The sequence below is a fragment of the Syngnathus typhle genome, linkage group LG3 (genome assembly GCF_033458585.1).
Source record: "Syngnathus typhle isolate RoL2023-S1 ecotype Sweden linkage group LG3, RoL_Styp_1.0, whole genome shotgun sequence".
Taxonomy (NCBI): domain Eukaryota; kingdom Metazoa; phylum Chordata; class Actinopteri; order Syngnathiformes; family Syngnathidae; genus Syngnathus; species Syngnathus typhle.
Genome location: NC_083740.1, coordinates 68,045 through 89,579, shown reverse-complemented (window position 1 = coordinate 89,579; position 21,535 = coordinate 68,045). Strand labels below are relative to the sequence as shown.

Below are 21,535 nucleotides of genomic sequence, written 5' to 3'. Positions count from 1 at the left end.
ATGGCCCAAATAACACAAATCTGCCTTAATGAGCACAAAGCTTGCTTTGGATCATGCTATACGTTGCTTTGGTCGCAGGATATACCACGAATGACATCTTTGGAATGAACCAAGCAGTTTGATGGAAGCAGAAAATATTTGGCCTGAGCACAAAAATAGTCGTTAGGTGAGTCAGAAGTTCCCCCGAAACAATGAAGTTCTTTTTTGCCGTGGTAAGGCAATTCTTTCTTCATTCCCCGTCGCTTATGGAAGGACCGCCCATTAGCAATGTCCATTTGCTTATCTGTACTTAAAAAACAAATCAGGCAAATTGAACCCCAAAAAAGAAAACTTCTCGGGCGCCGCCTCTGTGCGTCATGACGTCAACGCGCTAACGTAGCCGCTCCGCTGTCGACCACTAACGTGCAACCCGGATAACACGCACACGCACGTGCACATGCACACGCACGGTAGTAGCAAACAACCAAGCGAGCAAGCGACAAGATTTGCAGACCACAACCGGACGAGCGAAGGCTTCGCTTGGCTTGGCTCGTGGAGCCCCTTCTCCGGCCGAAAAGTGGCCGCCGCCTCGCCGCTCATTCCGAACCGTTCGCGGTGCCGGCCAATCGTGGGGCGGCCGCTCCGAGCCGCCGGGAAATGTGGGCAGTCGCCGAGGTCGGGCCCGCACCGCCGTCACTGACGTCGGCCGTCCACAAGCGACTTGTGCCTGCTCTGCACGTCGACTTGTGCCTGCACGTCTTTGACATCCTCTAGGTGCCAGAATGGCTATTTAAAAATGTGCTATTTTTCCCATATTAAGAACGTGTTCCCAAGAAATGTTGTGCTCAATGTCTTTTTGCTCATTTCAAGGGGGAGGGCGGGGGCATCCATTTGATGGAGCCGAACCGAATTCAAACCAAGTTGCAAGTACGGCTGGAGCTCCACGAGATGGCGTCATTGCAGCACTCAGCGTGCGGGCAAAGTGCCTTGCAGCAACTGGAGGAGAAGAGCCAGAGCCAGAGCCAGAGCGGGCCGGCCGGCAGCAGTGCCTGAAGCAGGCTATCACGGCCAGGACCAGGAGGACAAGGAGTGCCTGAAGCGGGCCATTACGGCTCTGCTCAACCTTAAGAGCAGCGTGGAGAGGATCTGCACTGGCGGCCTGGCCAAGCGCACTCTCAGGTCCGTATGAGAGCGGTGGCGGGGGTCAGGAAGTGACGCGGGTGGTCGGTCGGGCAGGGCGGTTCTGCTCATTGTTCTGAGCAGCCAGAGAGGAAACAATGCAGACAAGAAGCAAACGGGCTTCCAGGAGAGCAGAGGCGGCCGTCAAAAGGTGAAGGGAGACTGGGCGGCTTACCGAGACGTGAGCGGGCCGAGGTCCCGTGACGCGCCGCGTCGCCTTCATACCTCTGGGGTTTATGCGCTAAAGTGATTAGCCCAGGCTCAGCACACGGACGGGGCAGGCGGGTTGGGCCCGCTCTCGCTTGCCGCGTCGGCCGTCCGAGCTGACATGGCCCTCTGACCCCGCGCTGACGGCCGATCAAAAGTGGGATAATCCGTCGAGACGAGAAACACGAGCGGGCCTGGGAACGGGATGTTTGAGCGGGATTCGCTTGGAGCGCTCGAATCAGGTCCAGGATTTGGCGTCGGAATGACGGCTTTGAGAAAAAAGTAGAAAGGTCCAAATTTTCTGGCGGACGCGTGGCGGATGCGTGGCAGCGCGTCGGCGAGCCGCCCGCACGCCCCGCGGATGAAGGGCGAACGCTCGGCCGTGGAGAAGATGAACGAGATCCAGAAGAACATCGACGGCTGGGAGGGCAAAGACATCGGCCAGTGCTGCCGCCGCTTGGTCATGGAGGGAACGCTGAACCGAGTGGGCGCCAAGAACCGGCGCCACGTCTTCCTCTTTGACGGCCTCATCGTCTGCTGCAAGTCCAACCACGGCCCCGGCTCTTCCGCCGAGTACCGCCTGGAGGAAAAGTTCTTTGTCCGCAAGGTGACCGAAACCTCCGCGTTAGCAACCGGGAAGTGATTGGAACCCGTTTGGACGGGGAAAAAGCAACGCAGCGGTCGGTTATCCGCTCGCTCAATCTCCGTCAACTTCCGGGTTCCAACAACTTCCCGATTGGTTCCCAGCCAAAGCGGCCCTGTTTGAAAGCGCCGGTGGGTGGGCGGGCGGGCTTTTTGCAAGGTCCGGATCAACGACAAGGACGACAAGGAGGGCGAGTACCGGCACGCCTTTGAGATCGTCCCCAAGGACGGCGACGGCGCCGTCTTTGCGGCCAGGTCGGCCCAGGAGAAGAACGGCTGGATGGCGGCGCTGGCGGCGCTGCAGTACGGTGTCACGCTGGACGGCATGCTGGGCGCCGCCATGCAGGAGGAGCAGCAGCGGCTGCGCCTGCCCGCGCCCCACCTCTACCGCTTCGCCCAGCCCGACTCGGAGGAGAACGTGCTGTTCGAGGACGCCGGGCGATCCAAGTCGGGCGTTCCCGCCGTCAAAGCCGGCACCCTCCTCAAGCTCGTCGAGAGGCTCACCTTCCACACCTATGCCGGTGAGTGGACCCGAAAAGCAGATTTGCTGTCTTTTGGCCGTGCCAAACTGTGACTGAAAGGAGCGGACCGACCGGGCCGGAATTGTGACGAGCACTAGCCAATTGGGGCCGGGTCCTCGTCATCCTTCTACCTCTGGCCTGCTTGCTTCCGCAGATCCCAATTTTGTCCGAACGTTTCTGACGACCTACAGATCTTTCTGCAAGCCACGGGAGCTACTGGACCTGCTCATCGAGAGGTAGCACGCACGCACGCACACACGCGCACGCACGCACGTGCCGCCACGGATGACGCAACGGACGTGTTCAGGTTCGAGATTCCTGAGCCGAGACCCGACGAGGCGGATCGGCCGGACGGAGGCGAGCGGCCCGTCGGCGCTGAGCTCAAACGCTTCCGCAAAGAATTTGTGCAGCCCGTCCAGCTCCGGTAGGCCAGCCCGCAATCGATGGGGTGTTTGGGTGGGCGGCCTGCTCCTTTGACACGCCCGCTGCTGCTGCTGCTGCCGCTGCCGGCGCCGCCGCGGCCGCCTCTGTGTGCTCGGCCAGAGTCCTAAACGTGTGCCGTCACTGGCTGGAGCACCACTTTTACGACTTTGAGAGGGACGCTCATCTGCTGGGACGGCTGGAGGACTTTGCGGCGTCGGTCCGAGGTGCCAGGTCACATCCGCGCCAGCGGCGCTGTTGGCCCAGAAGCCAGTCAGCCCTCACCTTTGTCAGCTCTCCCTCGCCTTTGCATTGCAGGCAAGGCCATGAGGAAGTGGGTGGAGTCCATCACAAAGATTATCCAGAGGAAGAAAGAGGCGGCCGTCAGGCCGGGCCACGGCGGGCCGGGCCACGGCGGGCCGGGCCGCAGCGGCGTGGCCTTCCACCACCACCGGGACCCTCAGCCGGCCACCGAGTGGCACGTCTGCGAGCCGGGCCGCCCCGAGCACTTTGACCTCATGACGCTTCACCCCATCGAGATCGCCCGCCAGCTCACCCTGCTGGAGTCCGACTTGTACAGGTGAGAATGGGCCCGGGTGGGGGGGTGTTGGGTGGGTCGAGAGGCGTCGACTCCCTTGACGTGCCCCCGTCGGTGGCGCAGGGCGGTGCGACCCTCCGAGCTGGTGGGCAGCGTGTGGACCAAAGAGGACAAAGAGAGCCTCTCTCCCAACCTGCTGCGGCTGATCCGCCACACCACCAACTTGACCCTCTGGTTTGAAAAGTGAGCCGCCTGGCCCGGGCCTGGCCCGGGTTTGGCCTGGCCAGGCCCGGGTGTGGCCTGGCCTGGCCCGGCCCGGGCCTGCCGATGCCACCCAGCCTAGCGCCCATTTGCCCATCTCCCATCCGCCGCAGGTGCATCGTGGAGACGGATAACCTGGAGGAGCGAGTGGCGGTGGTGTCGCGCATCATCGAGATCCTGCAAGTCTTCCAGGAGCTCAACAACTTCAACGGAGTCCTGGCGGTGGTCAGCGCCATGGACTCCTCGCCCGTGTACAGGCTGGAGCACACCTTTGAGGTGCTGGCGCTTGCCTACTAGCGTGTAGCCTGGTGGCCAAATGGAAAGGCTGGGCCTCTTTCGGAGCTTTCTTGCCTTTGTCTTCCAAGAGCCTTGTCTGTTTGCTTTTTTTGCTTCAGCAAATTCCCAGCCGTCAGAGGAAGATTCTGGAAGAAGCTCACAAGCTGAGCGAAGACCACTACAAGAAGTATTTGGCCAAACTACGCTCCATCAACCCCCCCTGTGTGCCCTTCTTTGGTACGGCCCGGAGGGAGGGAGGGAGGGAGGGAGGGAGGGAGGGAGGGAGGGAGGGAGGGGAGTGAGCGAGCGCCATGAGCTGTGCTTCCGTTAAAGTATGTCAACACGTGCGGCAGGCATCTACCTGAGCAACATCTTGAAGACCGAGGAGGGCAATCCGGACTTCCTGCTTCACCACGGGAAGGATTTGATCAACTTTAGCAAGCGGAGGAAAGTGGCGGAGATCACGGCTGAGATCCAGCAGTACCAGAACCAGCCGTACTGCCTGCGGTTGGAGAGCGACATCAGGGTGGGCCTCGCCGTCGTTTGCTGCCGCCGCGCACGCACGCACGCACGCACGCACGCACGCCCTTTGCTGCCGCCGCCGCCGTCTGTCTGATCAACGCGTGTGTTGTGTGTGGCAGAAGTTCTTTGAAAAGCTCAACCCGCTGGAGGAGCTGTGCGAGAACGACTTTGGCGATCGGCTGTTCAGCAAGTCCCTGCTCATCGAGCCGCGCAACGCCCGCACGGCGCCGCGCTATGTGAGTACACGCACCGAGGACGGGACTCCGAGATTCCGACATTGAAGCCAACACAACAACAAAAGCAAAAAGCGTCTCAACACGATAGCGATGGTTCAGCCTGGCTTGGTGGCCGTGCCTTTGCATTGGTGACGTGCGCGTATGCCGCCCGCCCCGCCACCTTTAGGCCAAGAGGTACACGTGTCCCCTGAAGTCCCCGGGTATCCGTCCCACGTCGGCGCAGCGCGGCCCCGCGTGCCAGCCGCGCAAGATCAGCTACGGCCCCGCCGGCGCTCCTGACTCTCCCCGCACGCCGCTGACTCCGCCCCCGGCCGGCAGCGTCTTTGACTCACCGCGGGTGCCCAGCAGCCCCGCCTACTCCGGTAAGTGGCACGACATAAGGCTGCCCGTTCCTCATTGACCTTGTGGAATTTTTTGCGGGCGCTCTGGTCCTTGGTGTCGCTGCTGACGTTGCGGCGTGCCCTTTGGCCGTCAGGGTCGTCCTCCTTTGGCGGCCTCCCCGACCAGGCGGCCCAGTTGCCGCCGCCCGTGCTGCCCCGCCGAAGACCCGAGTCGGCGCCGGCCCAGTCGTCCCCGTCCAAGGTTGTCCTTCTTGCTATTGTTATGCCCGTGCTGCTTGTTTGATGGGCGTCTAGTGCCGAGCGAGCGTTGCCGTGGCGCCGATCGCTTTGACGCTAGTTGTGGTGACCGTGTTTGTTTTGATGATCATGCCAAAGATTGTTTATTGAGAGATTTAATGGCCATTGTGATGATGCTGCTGCTGCCGCTGCTGCTGATTTGAAAAAGCTTCACGCTTTTGTTTGCTGATGGCTACAATTGGATTGAAACCGGGACGGACGGACGGGGATTGGTATTGATATGATTAGCTTTACTCGTGGAGATTGTTAGGACGACGCCAAGGTGCTTGGTTCGGGGCGGGGATGGCATTATGACGTTGTCATGACAACCCTCTCCATTGTGCTCAGATGCGGTCCGAGCCGGACGGGCCGCCTCTCTGGGCCGCCTGCGAACTCCTCCCCCCGCGCCGCTCGTCTCTGTCGTCCCCTCCCGACAGCCCACCGCTCGGCTCGCCCCTGTGCTTGCTGCCGCCTCCCCGCGGACGCTCCCGCCGCGAGCTGCCGGCGGCCCGGGCTTTCTTTCCCGTGGCGGCCTGCCCGGGCCCATCCGCCACCTCACCCGTGTCCAGGAGGATGCCGCCCGCCTCGCCGGGACCGCCTTTCCTGCTTGACGGCGCGTCCCCCAAAAGCTACAAGAGGGACTCTCTGAGCCACGCCCCCCTGCCCGACCTCCCCCCTGCGCCGTGACCCTCCGGCAAATGCGACACTGCTCATAGTGGACCGACCCAGCCCAGTGCCATGCCTTCAGGTACCAGAGCCAAAGAGGTAGTACATTTGCATTAAGACACTTGTTTGTCTCAAGGGAATAAAAGTTGAGTCGATGCCACAATCAGCACTTTATTGAGGAACAAAAAAAGAATGGCACATTCAAGTCCACGATACAAAGTTCCACAAATTCCCATCAGCGCCTCTAGATAAATTGTTTGAAATTTGACACGTCTTGGGCCTAGGCAAAAAGCAAGCCCCCGCAAATTGGCCCCGTCAGCTGATTCAAAATAAATGCGTCCAGAAAGACACACTTTAGCTTGACGTGAACTGCTCCGCATTTTTTTTTTTTTTTTTAAACTATGATTACTTTTTCAATTCACTAATCAACTGGATAGGCACAACTTTGCACGATTCATGTAAAATGAGGTCTCTAAGGAACCATCCAAATAGTTGTGGACGGTTTTTCCAATTGATTATTGCACATCTCCAACTGTTGACAATAGGCCAGCCATTTCGGATGCACGCTGCCGACGTATCGGACGGGGACTCCAAATCAATCCTTTCAAAACAATCAATTGTCAACAGCAAACAAGAAAGTTTATCAGTCAATAACAGAAGGAAGGAGGGAGGGAGGGAGGGAGGGAGGGAGGGAGGGAGGTAGGTCGGTCGGTCAGAGGCTTTCCCCAAAAACGATCTAAGGCAACTCCATTGGCACAAGCTCCTGGTCCACTTCCTGGCGTGGTTGTCGTTCCAGCAGCTTGCGCACTCGCTCCAGCACCACGGGGTTGGCGCCGCTGCAGTCGTCGGGCCCATACGGCGGCGCCAGGGTGAGCGCGCTGGCCACCCTGAGCCGGTCAGCGCACTCCTCCACAGGGATGCGGTTGCGCTCCAGCCATCGACGTACCGCTGCGCGGCGCTGCGGGTCCGGTCCGCCGCACGTTGGCGAGGCAAACAGCTGGCGCAGGCGCTGAGTCGCGGTAGCGTCGGCCTCTCGTAGCACTTCCACACGCCGCACCGCGTGACCCATCACCACCCGGATGCTGCCGGACTTGCCTTCCTCGCCCAAGCTGACCAGGACCAAACTGCGGTGGGTGGGCACAGGGGTCACAGGCTTACCCGAAAGCTCAACGCATGACAATTCTACTTGCTATAATACAACGGAAAAGAATTGATTTGGCCAATTTGCCAAGCCCTCACCTGACCTGACCTGACCTAACCTGACCTGACGACCGATTTGGAAACGGATACTTGTTTAAAGTGTTGCATATGCGTGTGCTTCCTGAACAATTTGAAAACCATGATCAGTGCCTTGCCTTGCCTTGCCTTGCCTTGCCTTGCCTTAAATCAACGACGATTTGAAGTAATCGGAGCTAACGCGTCGGTCTGGGTGCCCTTTTGGCGTGGGTTGTTGACGTGCCTGGCGGACACCGGGTCGATGGTAAGCAGCCATCCGGCAAACTCTTTCGCCTCCATCCCCGCCGTCACTTGGAGCTCTTTGTTGACGTACGTGGTCCACTGCAGCGGACCCAAGTGGAGCCAGTCGCGCTGCATGTCCTACAACGTCCGAAATCAATCAAGCAAAGCAACTCAAAGCAAAGCAAGTCGCCGGTTGACGCTTCCGGGTTCAAACAAGTTCCGCGCTAACTCAAGTTCCGCTCCTAAAAACCGGACCTACTACACCAACGCACGTAGATGTTCGTGAAGTAAACTAAATAGGCGTCGCTTCGATCAAGATCAATCAATATCGATCAAAATTTACACCACACGAACCAAATGATCACCATGTATACATACTTGGGCTGGTGTACGTGCTTCTAATGCTTCCGGCCGGCTTCAATAGTTCCCCTTCTCAGTGGCTCGTGCTTGACCGCCGTCGGAAGAAGTGAAGCCACCAGCGCTCCTCTTACGTTGCCAATCGCAAACCTGCCTGAATTTTTCCGCATCCTTTTTTTTTTTGGTCTGCGGTGAAAATTCCACCGTGCATGCAAATGGCTGATTCTGATAGAATGTTCGTTGTTCTCGTTCATCACAAGGCATTTTGACCTCCAGCAAACCTTCTTCACAATTTCCTCAATTTATATCGACATTTTCAACGCATTTCTTTCATTTCACCGAATAAACTTCATGCTGGTGGATAGCGGCACATCGCCATGCAGTCAGTACAAATCACGCTAGTTATTTTGAAGAGCTAAATGACATAAATACATAACGATGAATAAATCAAGATAAATATATGTTTAAAATTACTTTTATTTTGCTAATCGCGGACAGCGCCTCCACGCGGTCGCCATTGTCGAGAGACGTCCGTCGGTGAACTCGGCTGCTCCCAGGTCCGTTCAAGGGCGTTCGAGTGCTCTGGTGGTGTGACTTCCGACCTTCGTCGAATGCAGCATATATCTATCTATCTATATATGCATATATAAGTTCATGTCCGTACCCAACAAGAAAATGGGATCGCTCTTCAATACAGCTTTGCGAATGGAATGTTGTTCCGATGTGCGTTCTTTGGAAATATGTGCGTAGAATGTTCGACGGTTTGTTTATTGATTTAAGACTGGATGCAATGAGATTGAAAATGTGTACCCCTACATCGTCTAGGTAAAAAGTCTCGACTTGTGTGTCATTTGTACTCTAGTTTGCGTTTCTGCCTGTAAAATGTACTGTCTATTCATTTTAGCGGCGTGGGTAAAATAGAGGTGTAAATTGGCTTTCTGTCCAGTAAATAACAATATAATTTCTTTATTTTTGGTGGAAATGGGCTCCAAACGTAACATCGCTAGCAAAAATTTTTTTTTTAAAAAAAATCGAGATTTTTATTTCCCCCTGGCATGAATGGGCTCCGCCATGTGGAGTAAAATCAAAGTTAATCGTGAATTGGGACTTTAAAAAATGCTTTTTTTGCTGCCCGGTCAAAATGGAAAAAAGAAGCGACGGCTTTGACGTCTTTCAATTGTTTTGATTGGATTGTCGCAGTTTTGCTCGGGCGGGCGAGGGCGTCCCGTCTCGGGCGTCTCGTCTCGGGCGGTACGTGACGCGACGCGACGCGACGCAGGTGTTTCGGCCCGCGGCTAGTTAGCGCTAATCAAGTGGCGCCCCAAGCTTTTGGCGCCATTTGGGCGGCAACGACGACGACGGCGGCAGGCAGTGGTAGTGGCGGCATGCAAAAAGGCCTCAAAAAGTATTTCGTCAACATGGACGACTACCTGGCCAGCCTCGGCCTCTACCGTAAGATGGTCGCCAGGGACGCGTCCAGCCTCTTCCGAGCCGTCTCCGAGCAGGTCAGAGCGAACAGTCAAGCGGCCCGGCCCGGCCCGACCTGGCCCGGCCAAGCATTCGCCGTAGCTCTCCGGCTCATCCTCGAGCGAAGCAAGCTAATGCTAAAGGCCGGATTGCGGCTTTGCCCTGTCGGCCTTTTCTTGCCTTGCCTTAACTTGACTTGCGTGTTTCGTGTTTGTTTTCAAAGGAGCCTGTTTCGGTCGCCTTTGCAGTCGTGCGTGACTTGTTCTACTTGTGTTTGTTCATTACACGTGTTGTTCGAGGCTTTCGTTTTTGTGTCAGTAATTTGTGTGTTAGGACTGCGAATGATTGTTGACTTGTTTTTTTTGCACGTGTTTGTCGTGCGCTGTGCGCGGCTTTCGTTTTTTTTCTGACTATTTTGTGTTAGGACTGCAAATGATTGTTTTCCAGGAACTTTCTCTAGGCGTCGTCAATTCGGTTCTTTCGCTTAGAAAAAGCACATTATTTCAAATGGCCTTTTAAAAAAAAAAAAAAAAAATTACATGTGTGTTTGTGTTTGTTTGTTTAATCGCTCGTCTGTGTGTGTAGTTGTACTACTCTCAGAACTACCACCACACCATTCGTCAGGCATGTGCTGATTTCATGCGGGCCAACGCCTACGTCTTTGAGCCGGTAAGTTTAAGTGACGCCAGCCCGCAGGCGAGGGATGATGTCATATCGGATGGCAACCCACGGCCGCGTGATGTCACCCGTTTTCCTTTCAAGTTCGTGGAAGGCTCGTTTGACAAGTATCTGGAGCGCCTGGAGGATCCTAAGGTGCGTGCAGCGAAACACAGACGGACGGGCACAGAACCCCAACTGAGGACGAGTTTGTTTGCCTGTGTGTCGCAGGAGACGGTGGGCCAGGTGGAGATCAAGGCTCTGTCTCAGCTTTACAGGTGACGCTCGACCGGCGGCCGGCCGGCCGGGCTCAGAGCGCAGCGCTTTGACGCAGGTGACTTTGTATAGGCGCCGATTCCTGATCTACCGTTATCCCGGCAAAGCCGCCACCGTCATCTCCGAGGACGACTTTGTGGACAAGGTGAGCTGGGCTCCGCCCGCCCGCTGATGTCGAGGCGGCTCACCGCGGTAACTGCATGCGTGTGGCCTAGGTAACGTTATCCTGCTCCATCAACGGGCACTATGACATCGTGTACCCCAGGAGTTATCCCGCCTCCGCCGCCCTCAGCCAGGGTGAGTTCAAAGGTCGACTGCGGCCGCGCCATCACCAACCGTGCGCGTGCGATGACGTGCCCGTGTGTAGCCCTGGTGTACGAGCTGCTCTACACCAAGGTGTTTGGTTGTGAGGAGGCGGAGCTTTCTCAGGCCGCCGAAGCCTTCAAGCTCGGAGGTCGTCGCTATCGGAACAGTCTGTCCGCCTGTAGCGACGTCGATGTCAGCTACGACGCCCCCGAGGACAGAGCTCACAGGTACGTGCGTGCGAGCAATCGAGCGAGTTCCCGCGCTCTCGCATACGTGCCCATGACGGACGGCTGCCTTTCCCCATGCAGGGAGGAGGCGGAGGCAGGTGAGGAGAAGCTCGGAGTGTTGAGCGAGGATGTCAAGGTGAGACTGGCCGACGACAGCGAGGCCACGCTGTCCTCTGATTGCGAGTGTGTGTGTGTCAGTCAGTCAGTGTGTTGTTGAGTGTGAGCGTGCGCACTTTTGTGGTTGACCTGCGCTCACCCTTTCCCGTGTGCGCAGCCGGCGTGCGACGCTCCGCCGCCCGGCAGGCTGTGTCTACCTTACAAGGTGCTGAAGTCACTGGACGGCGACGTTTACCGAAACGTGGAGTTTGACGTCTGGCAGGACAGCTGCAAAGGTAGGTAGGCCGCAAATTGGGCCTGCCCCGCCTCGCCCCGCCCCGCAGCGATCCTGACCATGTCATCCCGCCCTGCCGTCAGAAATGCAGAAGATGGACTACATGGTGTTTGCCGGCCGACAGTACTTCCTGGGGGACAAATGTCAGGTGAGCGCCGTTAGCCCAGCCAAGCCTTTAGGCCTAGCTAGAGCGACCAGACGTCGCCCCCTCTCCTTTGCCTGATTGCGTCACTGTGTTTTTGCAAATGTGTGCCATTTAGGTGCGTCTGGAGCCCAAAGGGAAGTACTTTAACGCCTTTATCCAGGAAGTGGGAACGCACTCGGCCGCTGTCACCGTCTTCATCGAAGAGCTGGGAGAGAAGTAGATGCGCACGCACGCACGCACACAAACAGTGGGCAGCTCCCAGTCTGTAATGAGAACTCCCGTCCACCATCAGACATTTGGTTCCCGTGACTGATGTGAAAGCTGTCAATCCGGTTCCAGCCTGGAACGCGTCGGTTCCGCCCCGCAAAGGCGACCCAGGTACGTCTCCCTCCCCTAACGTTAGACACCAGCCGCGGCCACCTTCCCGTTTGTCTTTGTAGACGGCGATGGGGGGCGAGGTCACCAGAGGCATCAGCGCCATCGATATTTCAGGAAGTCTCGAGGGGGTGTCCTCGTCAAGGGGACGGACCCGGCGGTGCCCCCGACCTCCTCCTACGGTGGTTCTGCCACCGGGCCGCTCCCGCCGCGCTTCCAGCCCGTGGGCCGGCCCCCGCCTCCGTCGGCCGGCGCCGTGCCCTTCGACCCCTACGCTCCCCCGCACCCCCCCCCCCACCATCAGCAGCAGCATGGCCAAACCTTCGTCGGCGCCAGAGCTTCTAGATACGGCGCCGCCAGGTGGACGTGACAGCGATGCTCAGTGGCACCCGAATATACCAACAACTACGTGTGTCTGTGTGTCTGTGTGTCTGTGTGTCTGTGTGTCTGTGTGTCTGTGTGTCTGTGTGTCTGTGTGTCTGTGTGTCTGTGTGTCTGTGTGTCTGTGTGTCTGTGTGTCTGTGTGTTTGGATTTGGGTCAGAAGCTTGAGCCGTGTGGTGAACCGCCACCTGGTGGGTCCTCATCTGACCTACTACCCGCCCAGCAGGCGTTACTACGATTACGACAGCTACGCTTTCAGGTCTCGGTAAGAAGGCCACGCGTTGGCTTGATGGCTAGGCGGCGGCGTCAAAAGCCTCCATTTTATGTTCAGTCGCAGTCGTCGTCATCTGGCAGCGGCGGCGCTCGCCAAAGGGTGTCCCTACTTCAACGAAGACGACGCGGCCGAGCCGTCGACGGAGATGGACGGCGCCGTGGCATACTACCGCGTGGATGACTCCAACCATGATATTTTTGCCACGCTCACTACGGTATCCATTTTGTCACTCGCCCGCTCTTCGTTTTCCCCCATCTTATTCCATCTGCGCGTTTCATTTGAAAGAGCGCTTCGGTGCCGCAACCGCAGAGTGTGGTGGCTCCTCCCCCTCCCTCAAGCGCCTCCTATCGCCTCCAGAGAGGCTCAGGGGGGCCACTCCAACTTAGCCCATCGGCAGGGGGCGCCCTCACGTGTTCGTCAGAGGAAGAGCAGGACGCTGACGCTGTCCAACGCGACCGGGCTGAGCTGACCCGCGGTGGGTGCGGCTAAGCGTGCCAAAAGCGGCCCGCTCGCCCTTTGCCCTGTCGTGATCCCTGTGCCTGTGTCAGACTTCGGGGACGACTTCATGTTGGCGTGTCAGGACGGGTCGCGCGGCGCGTCGTCGCCTTGGCCTCGCTCGCAGGAAGTTGACGCGACAGATGGCGGGTACCAGACGCCGAGCGTTTACGCTGACGACGCCGGCGAGAGCCCCGCCGCACAGGTGACGTGCACTCTGACCCGCCGCTCGAGTCGCTCCATTAAGGGATACCGTGATATCTCGGTCGCGCCGCAGGACCGGGAGGAAGGAGGCCTCGTCGACTCTCCTCCGAGAGCCGACGAGGGCTACGGCTACACGGTGCAGCAGGTGCGCGCGCACGCCCGTCGCCGCACTCGCACGCACACTTGCCAGACAAACCTCAGCCGGTGTGCTTGCTTGCGTATGCGTGTTAGGCGGTGAAGCCAATGGTGGTGATATCTTCCTCGCCGACTTCCTCCTCTTCCTCTTCGCCCTCATCTTCGTCCCGCGTGGCCAGTGCACGTGCGGTGCCGGCACCGCACGTTCAACCTCGATCGGGTGAGTCCCTGTAGCGCGCGTGGCCATAGCCGCGTGGACGCTCGTGCGTGTTTTGTTTGCAGTTGCCGTGGCGATCCCAGCTACTGCACCCTGGTTGGTGAATGAGTTGGGAGAGGGGCTCTGCTCGGTGGTAGCGCCGCCGCCTTCTTACTCCTACGACCCCAACGGTAGCGACCTACCCAGAGGTAAGCGTATCCGCCATTATTGGGATTTGCGTTTGGAATTCTAATCATTGCCTTTGTGGTGGTGCATCTTGCAGACTGTCGCGTCCTTCAGTACTACTACAACCTCGGAGTGCAGGTTGCGTATCTCTCGTGTCCGTGTAGCGTGTGCCTGTGCGCGTCACATGGTGTGGTGACTGATGTCCTCAGTGGTACCATCAGAGCTGCTGGCAGCAGCAGCAACAACAGCAGCAGCAGCACCAGCAGACGGTGGGGCCCTACTCCCCCGCTTTGTACCCTTCCGACGTGGTCCACACCTACCAGCACTGCCCTCCTTACCTTGGCCAAGAAGCCCCCCCGCACCGTGAGATCATCTCCGTGTGTGTGTGAGACAGAGCAGGTCTGACTTTCTGATCTTTTTCCGTCTGCAGCTGCCCACCCGTCCTACGCCGAGGCGGGGCGCAGCGGACCGCTGCAGCCTCCGCCCCCTTATCTGGAAGCCAACGGGACGCTGGAGTGTCAGACGGACGCGCATGGCCTCGGTCGGTCGGTCGGTCGGTCGTATTGCGTGCTTGGATGATTGAGTTGACAAATGCCGACTCTGCTGGTTTTGTCTCCTAGGCCCCGCCCATTCGTTGGATGGCTCCTCCCTCAATGCGCCGCCTTCGGCCCCCGCTTTGTACCCGGACCAGATGGGCCTCCCCTCTGTCCTGCACCTGCCTTATGAAGCTCCGCCCCCAGCCACCTACCTGTCATCCGCCCCGCCCCCTTTGGTACATTCTGCCCACCACCCTTACCACACACACCACGCCTGTGTGCCTGCGCACTGGGGTGGGCACACCTCGCGGGTCTACTGCCCCGCCCCCACCCCACCCCACATGGTGGGCTACATTACATCTCCACCCACACACTTTATCCCACCTAGCGCCTGATGCTTGTGATAGCCCTGCCTCGCTAGTTATTCTGGTACCAACGGCAGTGCCTTAAATTGATTTGTTTGAATTGGTTGTTGTGCTAAGCGTCACGACAAAACCGTTGACTTTCCGCTGGCCGCCTGGAGAGAGGTGGGCGTGGCCGGTCCCTCTTTACTGTCGAAGGGATGTTTTTGTTATTGCCACATGGTGTCTGTTTGATTTTTGTTCACTTGGTTCCAGGTTCAATAAAGTTTGTCACCAGCAGAGATAAAAAAACAAACAATTTGTTAAGTTCGTTATTGTTTAGAAGTGACTAACGTAATGTGTCCCCAGCTCACATGATGTTTGTTTGGAAAATGTCAAGCACTTGGAATCGGTCGACAAAAGCGCAAGTAGGTAGTCCAAGGAGCGCTGCTGTGCGCCTCCCGGGCGCTAGATGGCGGTGCGGAGCTATAGCATTTTATTTGACTTTTTCCCGTCCGTCCCGCCTGAGCCGGCGCCGTTGAAGAGCAACACGGCGGTGGCGAGATCGCCAACTTCTCCTCCTCCTCCTCGTCATTCTCGTAATGACCTTTTGACATGGCGGTTCTCCTCCCACGGCCGCTGATGCTCTCCCTGCTTCCCCGAAGGCTGGCGCCGTTTCCACCGCTTGGCTGGGTTCGCCGAGCGAGCGTGTGTCCCCCGGAAGTCAGCGCCGAGCGCGTCCGTCGGACTTTCGTGGACTTCTTCGAGCGGGAGCACGGACACCTGTCGGTACCGTCGTCCCCGGTCCGGCCCAGGGGGGATCCCAGTCTGCTCTTTGTCAACGCCGGAATGAACCAGGTTCGGTCGGCGCCGAAAGCTTTCAAAATTAGAGCGCGCTATCTTGCTTAACTCGCAAACAAACGATGCTGATCATTTCTTGTTTTCCAGTCACCAGGCAAAATGAGCAAATCTCGATGACCTTTTGAAACCTACAATGACTTAAATTGAACAAAATTACACACACGCGCGCGTGTGTGTTTTCATGCACACGAGTTGATTGAAGCATTTTCTTTTCCTGTTGCAGTTCAAGCCCATCTTGTTGGGCACGGCAAACCCTCGCAGTGCCATGGCCTCGTACCGCCGCGTGGTCAACAGTCAGAAGTGCGTACGGGCGGGCGGCAAGCACAACGACCTGGACGACGTGGGCAAGGACGTGTACCACCACACGTTCTTCGAGATGATGGGCAACTGGTCCTTCGGTGACTACTTCAAGGTAGTGTGATTTGATTTGCGTGCACGCAAAACGACAAAGATTGGTCACCATGTGTGGAGTTCGCTGCCACCTCATTGACCCCACCGGTGCCGGCAGGAAGAGGCTTGCGCCATGGCCTGGACGCTGCTGACGGAACGCTACGGGATGGCGTCTGACAGGCTCTACGTGTCTTACTTTGCCGGCGACGCCGCTTTGGGCCTGGGATGCGACGAGGAAACGCGCCGTATCTGGCTGGACCTCGGGTAGGCCCGCGACACGGACGCTGCGTTGCGCACGAGGGTGATGCGCTCAAGCCGCCTCCGCAGGGTTCCTCCGGATCGCCTCCTCGCGTTCGGCCTGAAGCAGAACTTCTGGGAGATGGGCGACACGGGCCCCTGCGGCCCCTGCACCGAGATCCACTACGACCGGGTGGGAGGCCGCGACGCCGCCCCCCTGGTCAACGCCGGCTGTCCGGATGTGCTGGAGATCTGGAACCTGGTCTTCATGCAGTACAGCAGGTGCATGGAGCGCTCTATCCCTAAGCGCTGCCTCGACGTGCGTACGGCTACCGGTTCCTCGGCTTACGTACGACGAGCGCTGCCTCGGCTCGGCTTAAGTACGGTGCACTCGCCTGCTCAGAACTCGGGCTATTGCTAACTGTGTTTTTGGGAATGGATTTTTCCATCCCATACTGGGCCCATCATTCCCCTGCTGCATCCGGCTCGAGGATGGAAACCAAAGATGTTTTGTTTTTGTTTTTTTACCAGTTGTACTTGTTTGGCTTTATCATTTGGGTTGGATCGAGGCTGAAACTCTCGGCGTGTGTCCGTCCGTCCGTCCTTCTGTCAGGGAGCGTGACGGGGAGCTCCGCGCGTTGCCGTGCCGCAGCGTGGACACGGGTTTGGGTCTGGAGAGGCTGCTCAGCATCCTTCAGGGCAAACGCTCCAACTACGACACGGACCTCTTCACCCCGCTGATGGACGCCATCCACCGGGTACGACACGGCAAGCGCTAGAAATACCGCCCCCCCGCTCACGTGTCTTCCCCTTCAGAGAAGCGCCGCGCCGCCGTACGGCGGCCAGACAGGACCCGAGGCGCGGGTGGACACGGCGTACCGGGTGGTGGCCGACCACGCCCGCACCTTGGCGGTCTGCATCGCCGACGGGGTCCACCCCGGCGCGTCGGGACCCGAGTGAGTGGCGGGCTGGGGCGGGGCCGCATCCGACGGGCCGTCACGCCCGCCTTTCTACTCTCCGTCAGGCTGGTGCTGAGGAGGATCCTGAGGCGCGCGGTCCGCTTCTGCTCGGAGGTCCTGCGGGCTCCCCGGGGAACACTGGCGAGCCTGGTGCCGCACGTGGCGCGCAGCCTGGTACGTTGGCTTTGGCACCACCCATCTTCCCATTGGGCCGCAAAGTGGCAGCGTGCAGTCCCAACTGGCGCACAAAGGCAACCTGTCCGTCTTGCGTGACGCTGGTCTCACGCACCCACCCAGGGGGACGTGTATCCGGAAGTGCGTCGCGAGGTCCACAGGGTGAGTCCGCCGTGCCGGCGAGCCGACGCTGTCCGACAGCAAATCCGACAGCGAGCGTCTGACGCCGAGCGTCCGCCAGGTGATGGAGGTCATCGACCAGAACGAGGATCACTTCCTGTCCAATCTCCAGCGGGGCAGCCGGCTGGTGCGCCGCACCCTCCGAACCTTGGATCCACAGCGCCCTCTCTTTCCCGGTGAGTTCCCCCGGTTGCGGGCTCACCCGGCGTCGAACCCACGACAAAGTGTCTTAACCTTGTGTGTGTCTTTTGTCCAGCGGCGGTGGCGTGCTCGCTGCACCAGGACTTGGGCTTCCCGCTGGACCTGGTGGAGCTGATGCTGGACGAGGAGGGCGCCTTTGTTGACCGCCAGGAAGTGGAACGGCTTGTCGCAAAGCAACACAAGGTGCCGCCCGCCGCTCCGCCCCGCCCCGCCAAGCAACTGGGCTAACACGTCGTCGCCGGTGCGTCAGGTGATGTCGGAGCGGGCCGACGATCGGCTGACATTGAACGCGGTCGCCCTGGACCAGCTGCGGCGAGAGGGCGTGGCTCACACGGACGACAGCGCCAAGTACAAGTACGCGGTCCAGCGGGAAGGCTACGGTACGCGTCCACGCCCGCGCATGTGCCTCTCTCCCCCCCCCCCCCCTCCCCTTCCCTCCCCTCCCCTCCCCTGACCTGACCTGACCTGACCTGACCTGACCTGGCCAGCATTGGTTCAACTGAGCGACCGCTTTTACCCCCAGTGTTCCCGACGTGCCAAGCGCGCGTACTGGCGCTGTTTGACGGCACGGCGCTGGTGTCTCAAGTGGAACCAGGTCAGCGCTGCGCCGTCATCCTGGACCGGACTTCCTTCTACGCCGAGCAGGGCGGACAGGACGCCGACTGCGGATACTTTGTACGAGGCGGTGGACAGGAAGTGCGTCTTTGCCGCCTTTGCCGCTCTGGCCGTCCGTTCCGCTCTCAGCGCCCGGACTTCCCCTTTGTCAGGACCTGCCCTTCTCCGTGGAGCACGTGTCGGCCGCTGGGGGCTACGTGATGCACCAGGTGACGGCTGCCGACGCCCTCCAGACCGGAGACCGTGTGCACCTCCATCTGGACCAGGTGACTGCACCACAAATGAACACACGCGGTGGGTCCATCCAAAGGCACGCGGTGGCGGCAGCAAAAGGCGCTAGCTAACCTGCACACAAGCGCTTCCAAAAGATCAAGCATCTTATGGCGCCCTCAGGCCCACCGTGTGGCGTGCATGAGAAACCACACGGCCACGCACCTGCTCAACCATGCCCTGCGCGAGCTTCTGGGCCCGTCCGTCAGCCAGAGAGGATCGCACGTGTCCGCTCGGCGCCTACGCTTCGACTTCAGCGTCAAGGTGGGCCCGTCGGGCGGTCGGCCCGTCGCCGATCAATGAACTTGACTGGAGTTGACGTGCCTCTTCAAGGGCTCGCTGAGCGCCCAGCAGCTTCGGCAGGTGGAGGCCTGCGTCAATGCGGCCGTGATGGCCAACCAGGCGGTGCACGTCCAGGAGGTCCCCCTGAAGGTCGCCATGAACATCCCAAACATCCGCACGGTGGACGAGGTGAGTGCCGCTGCGCCCTGCCTGCCTGCCTGCCTGCCTGCCTGCCTGTCTGTCACTTCCTCTCCTTTCCTTGACCTGCTGCCTTCAGGTGTATCCCGACCCCGTTCGAGTGGTCTCGCTGACGGTTCCGGTTTCAGAACTTTTGGAGCGCCCTGTGGTCGAGCGCGCGTCGGTGGAACTCTGCTGTGGAACGTGAGAGCGAGTGCGCTCTTGTTATGAGACGCCGCCCGCCTCCACTCCGCTTCGCCCCCCTCATGTAAGCGTGCGTGTGTGCCTCAGTCACCTAGTGCAGACGGCCTCCGTCGGCGACCTGGTGATCGTGTCCGAGCGGCAGCTAGTCAAAGGGATCGCTCGCATTGTCGCTGTCACGGGAGCGGAGGCCGCTCAGGTGGGTACAAACAGGTCCCCTGTTCTTAGCCCAGCTCCACCATCAGTGAATTCAAGTCCAGATTAGCCTAGCCCAACCTAGCCTAGCCTAGCCCAGCCCAGCCAGCCGCCCAGCCAATCGCCGCTGACGTCTCGCCAATGTAATTTTGAGGCTCGGGAGGTGGGCCAATCGCTGCTGGAGGAAGTGGACTCCCTGGCGGCCAGAATGGTGGCTTCCGCCTCCTCCCGTTTGGACTCGGCGCAGAGTCTCGCCAAGGAAGTGGGCGTGCTCTCTGATGTAAGTGACGCCGCCTTTTTGTCATTGCGCTCGCTCTGCGAGTTCAGCTCCTGGACTTGCCTCTTCCAGGCGGTGGATAACACGCCCATCCCCCAGTGGCTGCGAGGAGAACTGCAGGCACGCCTCAAGACCATGCAGAGGCGGAGCAACACTTTGGTCAGGAAGCTGGAGAGCGCCCAGGTGAAGGTAGTCTTGGTCAAAGTTCTACTTCCCGTCCAGCAAGCTAAGGGGCGTGCTCGACAGGCGGCGGTTGCGGCCCAGGCGGTGCTGGCCGGCGCCAAGCAGGAAGCTGTGCTGGTGGACGCTGTGCTGGTGGACGCCGTGGAGGCGCCGTCCTTGGCGGTAGGTCGACGTCTGGCGCCGAAGCTCATCCCGGTTGGCGTGTCTGGCACGGGCCTTTTGCGTGCGTTCAGGTGCTGGTCAAGACGGTGAACCTGGTGAGTTCAGCGCATCCTTCTGCTCACGTCATGCTCTTGGCACCCCAGAAGCATCCCGCCAAAGTCCTGTGCGCCTGTCAGGTTCCCAAGGTAGTTGCTAGCGGGGGAGGGTCCGCTGTCTGTTCAAAAGCGTCTGATCGGCCGTTCGCCCGCCCCGGTATCGCTCAGGACTCGGCGGCAGCGCTCCCGGCTTCCGATTGGGCAACGGCCGTTTGTCGGAGGATGGGCGGCGACGGCGGCGGCTCGGCAGTGGTGGCGCGTGGAACCGGAAGTAGCCATGACGTGGCTGAAGCGCTGACGTGGGCCCGAACGTTTGCTCGCACTCGTCTCGTGACCCTGACGGCGTCGCAGCGACCCGAACAGCTTCCTGCGCAGTCAGGAAGTGTGGGGGCGGGGCCCGAGCGCTAAGCATGGCGTGGTGACAATGGTGAGTGCAAGCCCCGCCCCTACGTCCGCCCTTCTGCCCAGAAACTCGCTGTCAAGATGCCACTTTTTGAAGAAAGGCCCTCAAGTACTGCAAATCTAATATAATATTTGAATATCATGATCATGGCGGTGAGAGCAACATAAGTATGCCGATCATGTCGCTTCTCATACAATTGTGTCAATGTGGGCTCGAGTAAAGATGGATTGGGTTGAACTTTGTGCACTCGCAATTCTGCCGTATTTAAACTTACCTGTGCAGTTCCTCTGTCCGCCACCGGGTGGCACTGTCGCAACGCGTACGGGCCAGCGCTTATCCAACTCGCGACGCCTCTCCATGCAAAAGCAAAAGTTGGCGACGAGCGCGCGCGCGCGGGCCAGGCCGGGCGCATTTGTCCTCCCCCTTCATTCAAATCAGAACGAGTTGAAAACCGAACTTCGGTCCAGCAGCGACACTCGAGTCATATTTGGTGACGAGAGCAGCCGTCTCTGGCGCCATCCTGCGCCACGAGTGAGACATACACGAAACAACCACGCCCAAGTAAAGACGAGCGAAAAAAGGGGAAAAAACGTTATGACTCAACCAATCTTTGCAGTTTTGTCTGATAAGTGCTCAAAACACGAGTGATTGCTGTCATGAGTCCGAGTGCCCTTCAAACCATCCATCCATTTTCTATAGCGCTGGGAGTCAACGCAACAAGGAAACTTTGAAGTAGGGACCCGCAATATTTCATCGTGGGGACGGCGAAATGGCGCCGGGCCGCCCGCCGCACGTTTGCTGTGGCAAGCAGGAGCCAACTCACGAGTTGACAAGTTGAATGCACGCACACCAAAACGGATGCGCCTGTCCTCGGATTCAGGGGAAGGGAGGGGAGGAGAGGCTTACGCATTTGTTTTGGTGTTGAGCCTCTTGGGGCTCTTTTGGTTCAATTTACTCTTGTGGTGAGCGTGTCGCGTCGCTGTTTTCTCGTTTTGACTGAAAAGAGCCATTTGCTTTACGTTTATTTTTCACACTTTGTTGCAAAAAGATGGCGAGATCAACCCGTGACTCACTCACTCACTCACTCACGCCAAGGCAAGGCAAGGGACAGGCGCACGGCCTTTTCTTGCCTTCATCCAAGCTGGAATCAATTTCCGAGTTTGCGGAAGCACGCGACGCCTTCCCAGCCTGGCCCTGCCCC

General features: G+C 58.9%; 4 protein-coding genes across 9 annotated transcripts; 3 read left to right on the top strand and 1 right to left on the bottom strand.

Moving 5' to 3' along the window:
• Window positions 1-69: 69 nt before the first annotated feature.
• LOC133150768 (son of sevenless homolog 1-like) lies at window positions 70-6,227 on the top strand. The gene is made up of 15 exons (XM_061273249.1): window positions 70-753; window positions 850-1,972; window positions 2,168-2,528; window positions 2,683-2,764; window positions 2,836-2,952; window positions 3,072-3,175; window positions 3,267-3,528; window positions 3,610-3,729; window positions 3,861-4,023; window positions 4,143-4,260; window positions 4,377-4,549; window positions 4,665-4,781; window positions 4,948-5,143; window positions 5,257-5,363; window positions 5,747-6,227. The coding sequence occupies exons 2-15, from the start codon at window positions 1,685-1,687 to the stop codon at window positions 6,083-6,085; spliced, it is 2,547 nt and encodes an 848-aa protein (XP_061129233.1). The 5' UTR covers window positions 70-753; window positions 850-1,684; the 3' UTR covers window positions 6,086-6,227.
• gemin6 (gem (nuclear organelle) associated protein 6) lies at window positions 6,223-8,034 on the bottom strand. Of its 2 annotated transcripts, XM_061273290.1 has the most exons (3): window positions 7,901-8,034; window positions 7,524-7,660; window positions 6,223-7,188 (listed from the first exon to the last, which is right to left on the bottom strand). In XM_061273290.1, the coding sequence occupies exons 2-3, from the start codon at window positions 7,655-7,657 to the stop codon at window positions 6,801-6,803; spliced, it is 522 nt and encodes a 173-aa protein (XP_061129274.1). In that variant the 5' UTR covers window positions 7,658-7,660; window positions 7,901-8,034; the 3' UTR covers window positions 6,223-6,800. The 2 variants fall into 2 exon arrangements, with proteins under 2 accessions (XP_061129274.1, XP_061129273.1); XM_061273289.1 differs by lacking the exon at window positions 7,901-8,034 and having other exon boundaries at window positions 7,524-7,815.
• Window positions 8,035-8,444: 410 nt separating this feature from the next.
• alg13 (ALG13 UDP-N-acetylglucosaminyltransferase subunit) lies at window positions 8,445-14,791 on the top strand. Of its 2 annotated transcripts, XM_061273248.1 has the most exons (24): window positions 8,445-9,384; window positions 9,932-10,015; window positions 10,109-10,159; window positions 10,235-10,281; window positions 10,352-10,424; window positions 10,495-10,576; window positions 10,647-10,812; window positions 10,894-10,948; window positions 11,087-11,204; window positions 11,287-11,351; window positions 11,464-11,564; window positions 11,641-11,726; window positions 11,789-12,083; window positions 12,269-12,370; window positions 12,437-12,593; window positions 12,665-12,854; window positions 12,928-13,079; window positions 13,152-13,223; window positions 13,310-13,433; window positions 13,496-13,618; window positions 13,693-13,733; window positions 13,805-13,958; window positions 14,026-14,136; window positions 14,216-14,791. In XM_061273248.1, the coding sequence occupies exons 1-24, from the start codon at window positions 9,265-9,267 to the stop codon at window positions 14,524-14,526; spliced, it is 2,880 nt and encodes a 959-aa protein (XP_061129232.1). In that variant the 5' UTR covers window positions 8,445-9,264; the 3' UTR covers window positions 14,527-14,791. The 2 variants fall into 2 exon arrangements, with proteins under 2 accessions (XP_061129232.1, XP_061129231.1); XM_061273247.1 differs by having other exon boundaries at window positions 12,928-13,223; window positions 13,805-13,864.
• Window positions 14,792-14,963: 172 nt separating this feature from the next.
• aars2 (alanyl-tRNA synthetase 2, mitochondrial (putative)) lies at window positions 14,964-20,571 on the top strand. Of its 4 annotated transcripts, none has more exons than XM_061274650.1 (22): window positions 14,964-15,330; window positions 15,557-15,745; window positions 15,842-15,987; window positions 16,051-16,242; window positions 16,574-16,718; window positions 16,777-16,916; window positions 16,985-17,093; window positions 17,217-17,255; window positions 17,335-17,449; window positions 17,530-17,657; window positions 17,725-17,854; window positions 17,998-18,170; window positions 18,242-18,355; window positions 18,483-18,623; window positions 18,693-18,830; window positions 18,919-19,022; window positions 19,110-19,218; window positions 19,369-19,494; window positions 19,564-19,674; window positions 19,738-19,836; window positions 19,908-20,021; window positions 20,100-20,571. In XM_061274650.1, the coding sequence occupies exons 1-22, from the start codon at window positions 15,088-15,090 to the stop codon at window positions 20,337-20,339; spliced, it is 3,045 nt and encodes a 1,014-aa protein (XP_061130634.1). In that variant the 5' UTR covers window positions 14,964-15,087; the 3' UTR covers window positions 20,340-20,571. The 4 variants fall into 4 exon arrangements, 3 of the variants coding, with proteins under 3 accessions (XP_061130634.1, XP_061130633.1, XP_061130635.1); XM_061274649.1 differs by having other exon boundaries at window positions 19,564-19,680; XR_009713930.1 differs by lacking the exons at window positions 19,908-20,021; window positions 20,100-20,571 and having other exon boundaries at window positions 18,242-18,383; window positions 19,738-19,766.
• Window positions 20,572-21,535: the final 964 nt, after the last annotated feature.

Excerpts from the sequence above, each read along its gene's own strand:
- LOC133150768 (XM_061273249.1), top strand. The coding sequence starts at position 1,685 with ATGCGTGGCAGCGCGTCGGCGAGCCGCCCGCACGCCCCGCGGATGAAG. Across the intron at positions 2,765-2,835 it reads CTGGACCTGCTCATCGAGAG|GTTCGAGATTCCTGAGCCGA; the intron begins GTAGCACGCACG and ends GGACGTGTTCAG. Across the intron at positions 4,550-4,664 it reads GGTTGGAGAGCGACATCAGG|AAGTTCTTTGAAAAGCTCAA; the intron begins GTGGGCCTCGCC and ends TGTGTGTGGCAG.
- gemin6 (XM_061273290.1), bottom strand. The coding sequence starts at position 7,657 with ATGCAGCGCGACTGGCTCCACTTGGGTCCGCTGCAGTGGACCACGTAC. Across the intron at positions 7,189-7,523 it reads ATCGACCCGGTGTCCGCCAG|TTTGGTCCTGGTCAGCTTGG; the intron begins GCACGTCAACAA and ends CACCCACCGCAG.
- alg13 (XM_061273247.1), top strand. The coding sequence starts at position 9,265 with ATGCAAAAAGGCCTCAAAAAGTATTTCGTCAACATGGACGACTACCTG. Across the intron at positions 10,813-10,893 it reads CCCGAGGACAGAGCTCACAG|GGAGGAGGCGGAGGCAGGTG; the intron begins GTACGTGCGTGC and ends TTCCCCATGCAG. Across the intron at positions 12,371-12,436 it reads AGCTACGCTTTCAGGTCTCG|TCGCAGTCGTCGTCATCTGG; the intron begins GTAAGAAGGCCA and ends TTTTATGTTCAG.
- aars2 (XM_061274649.1), top strand. The coding sequence starts at position 15,088 with ATGGCGGTTCTCCTCCCACGGCCGCTGATGCTCTCCCTGCTTCCCCGA. Across the intron at positions 15,746-15,841 it reads CCTTCGGTGACTACTTCAAG|GAAGAGGCTTGCGCCATGGC; the intron begins GTAGTGTGATTT and ends CGGTGCCGGCAG. Across the intron at positions 17,855-17,997 it reads GGTCCAGCGGGAAGGCTACG|TGTTCCCGACGTGCCAAGCG; the intron begins GTACGCGTCCAC and ends TTTTACCCCCAG.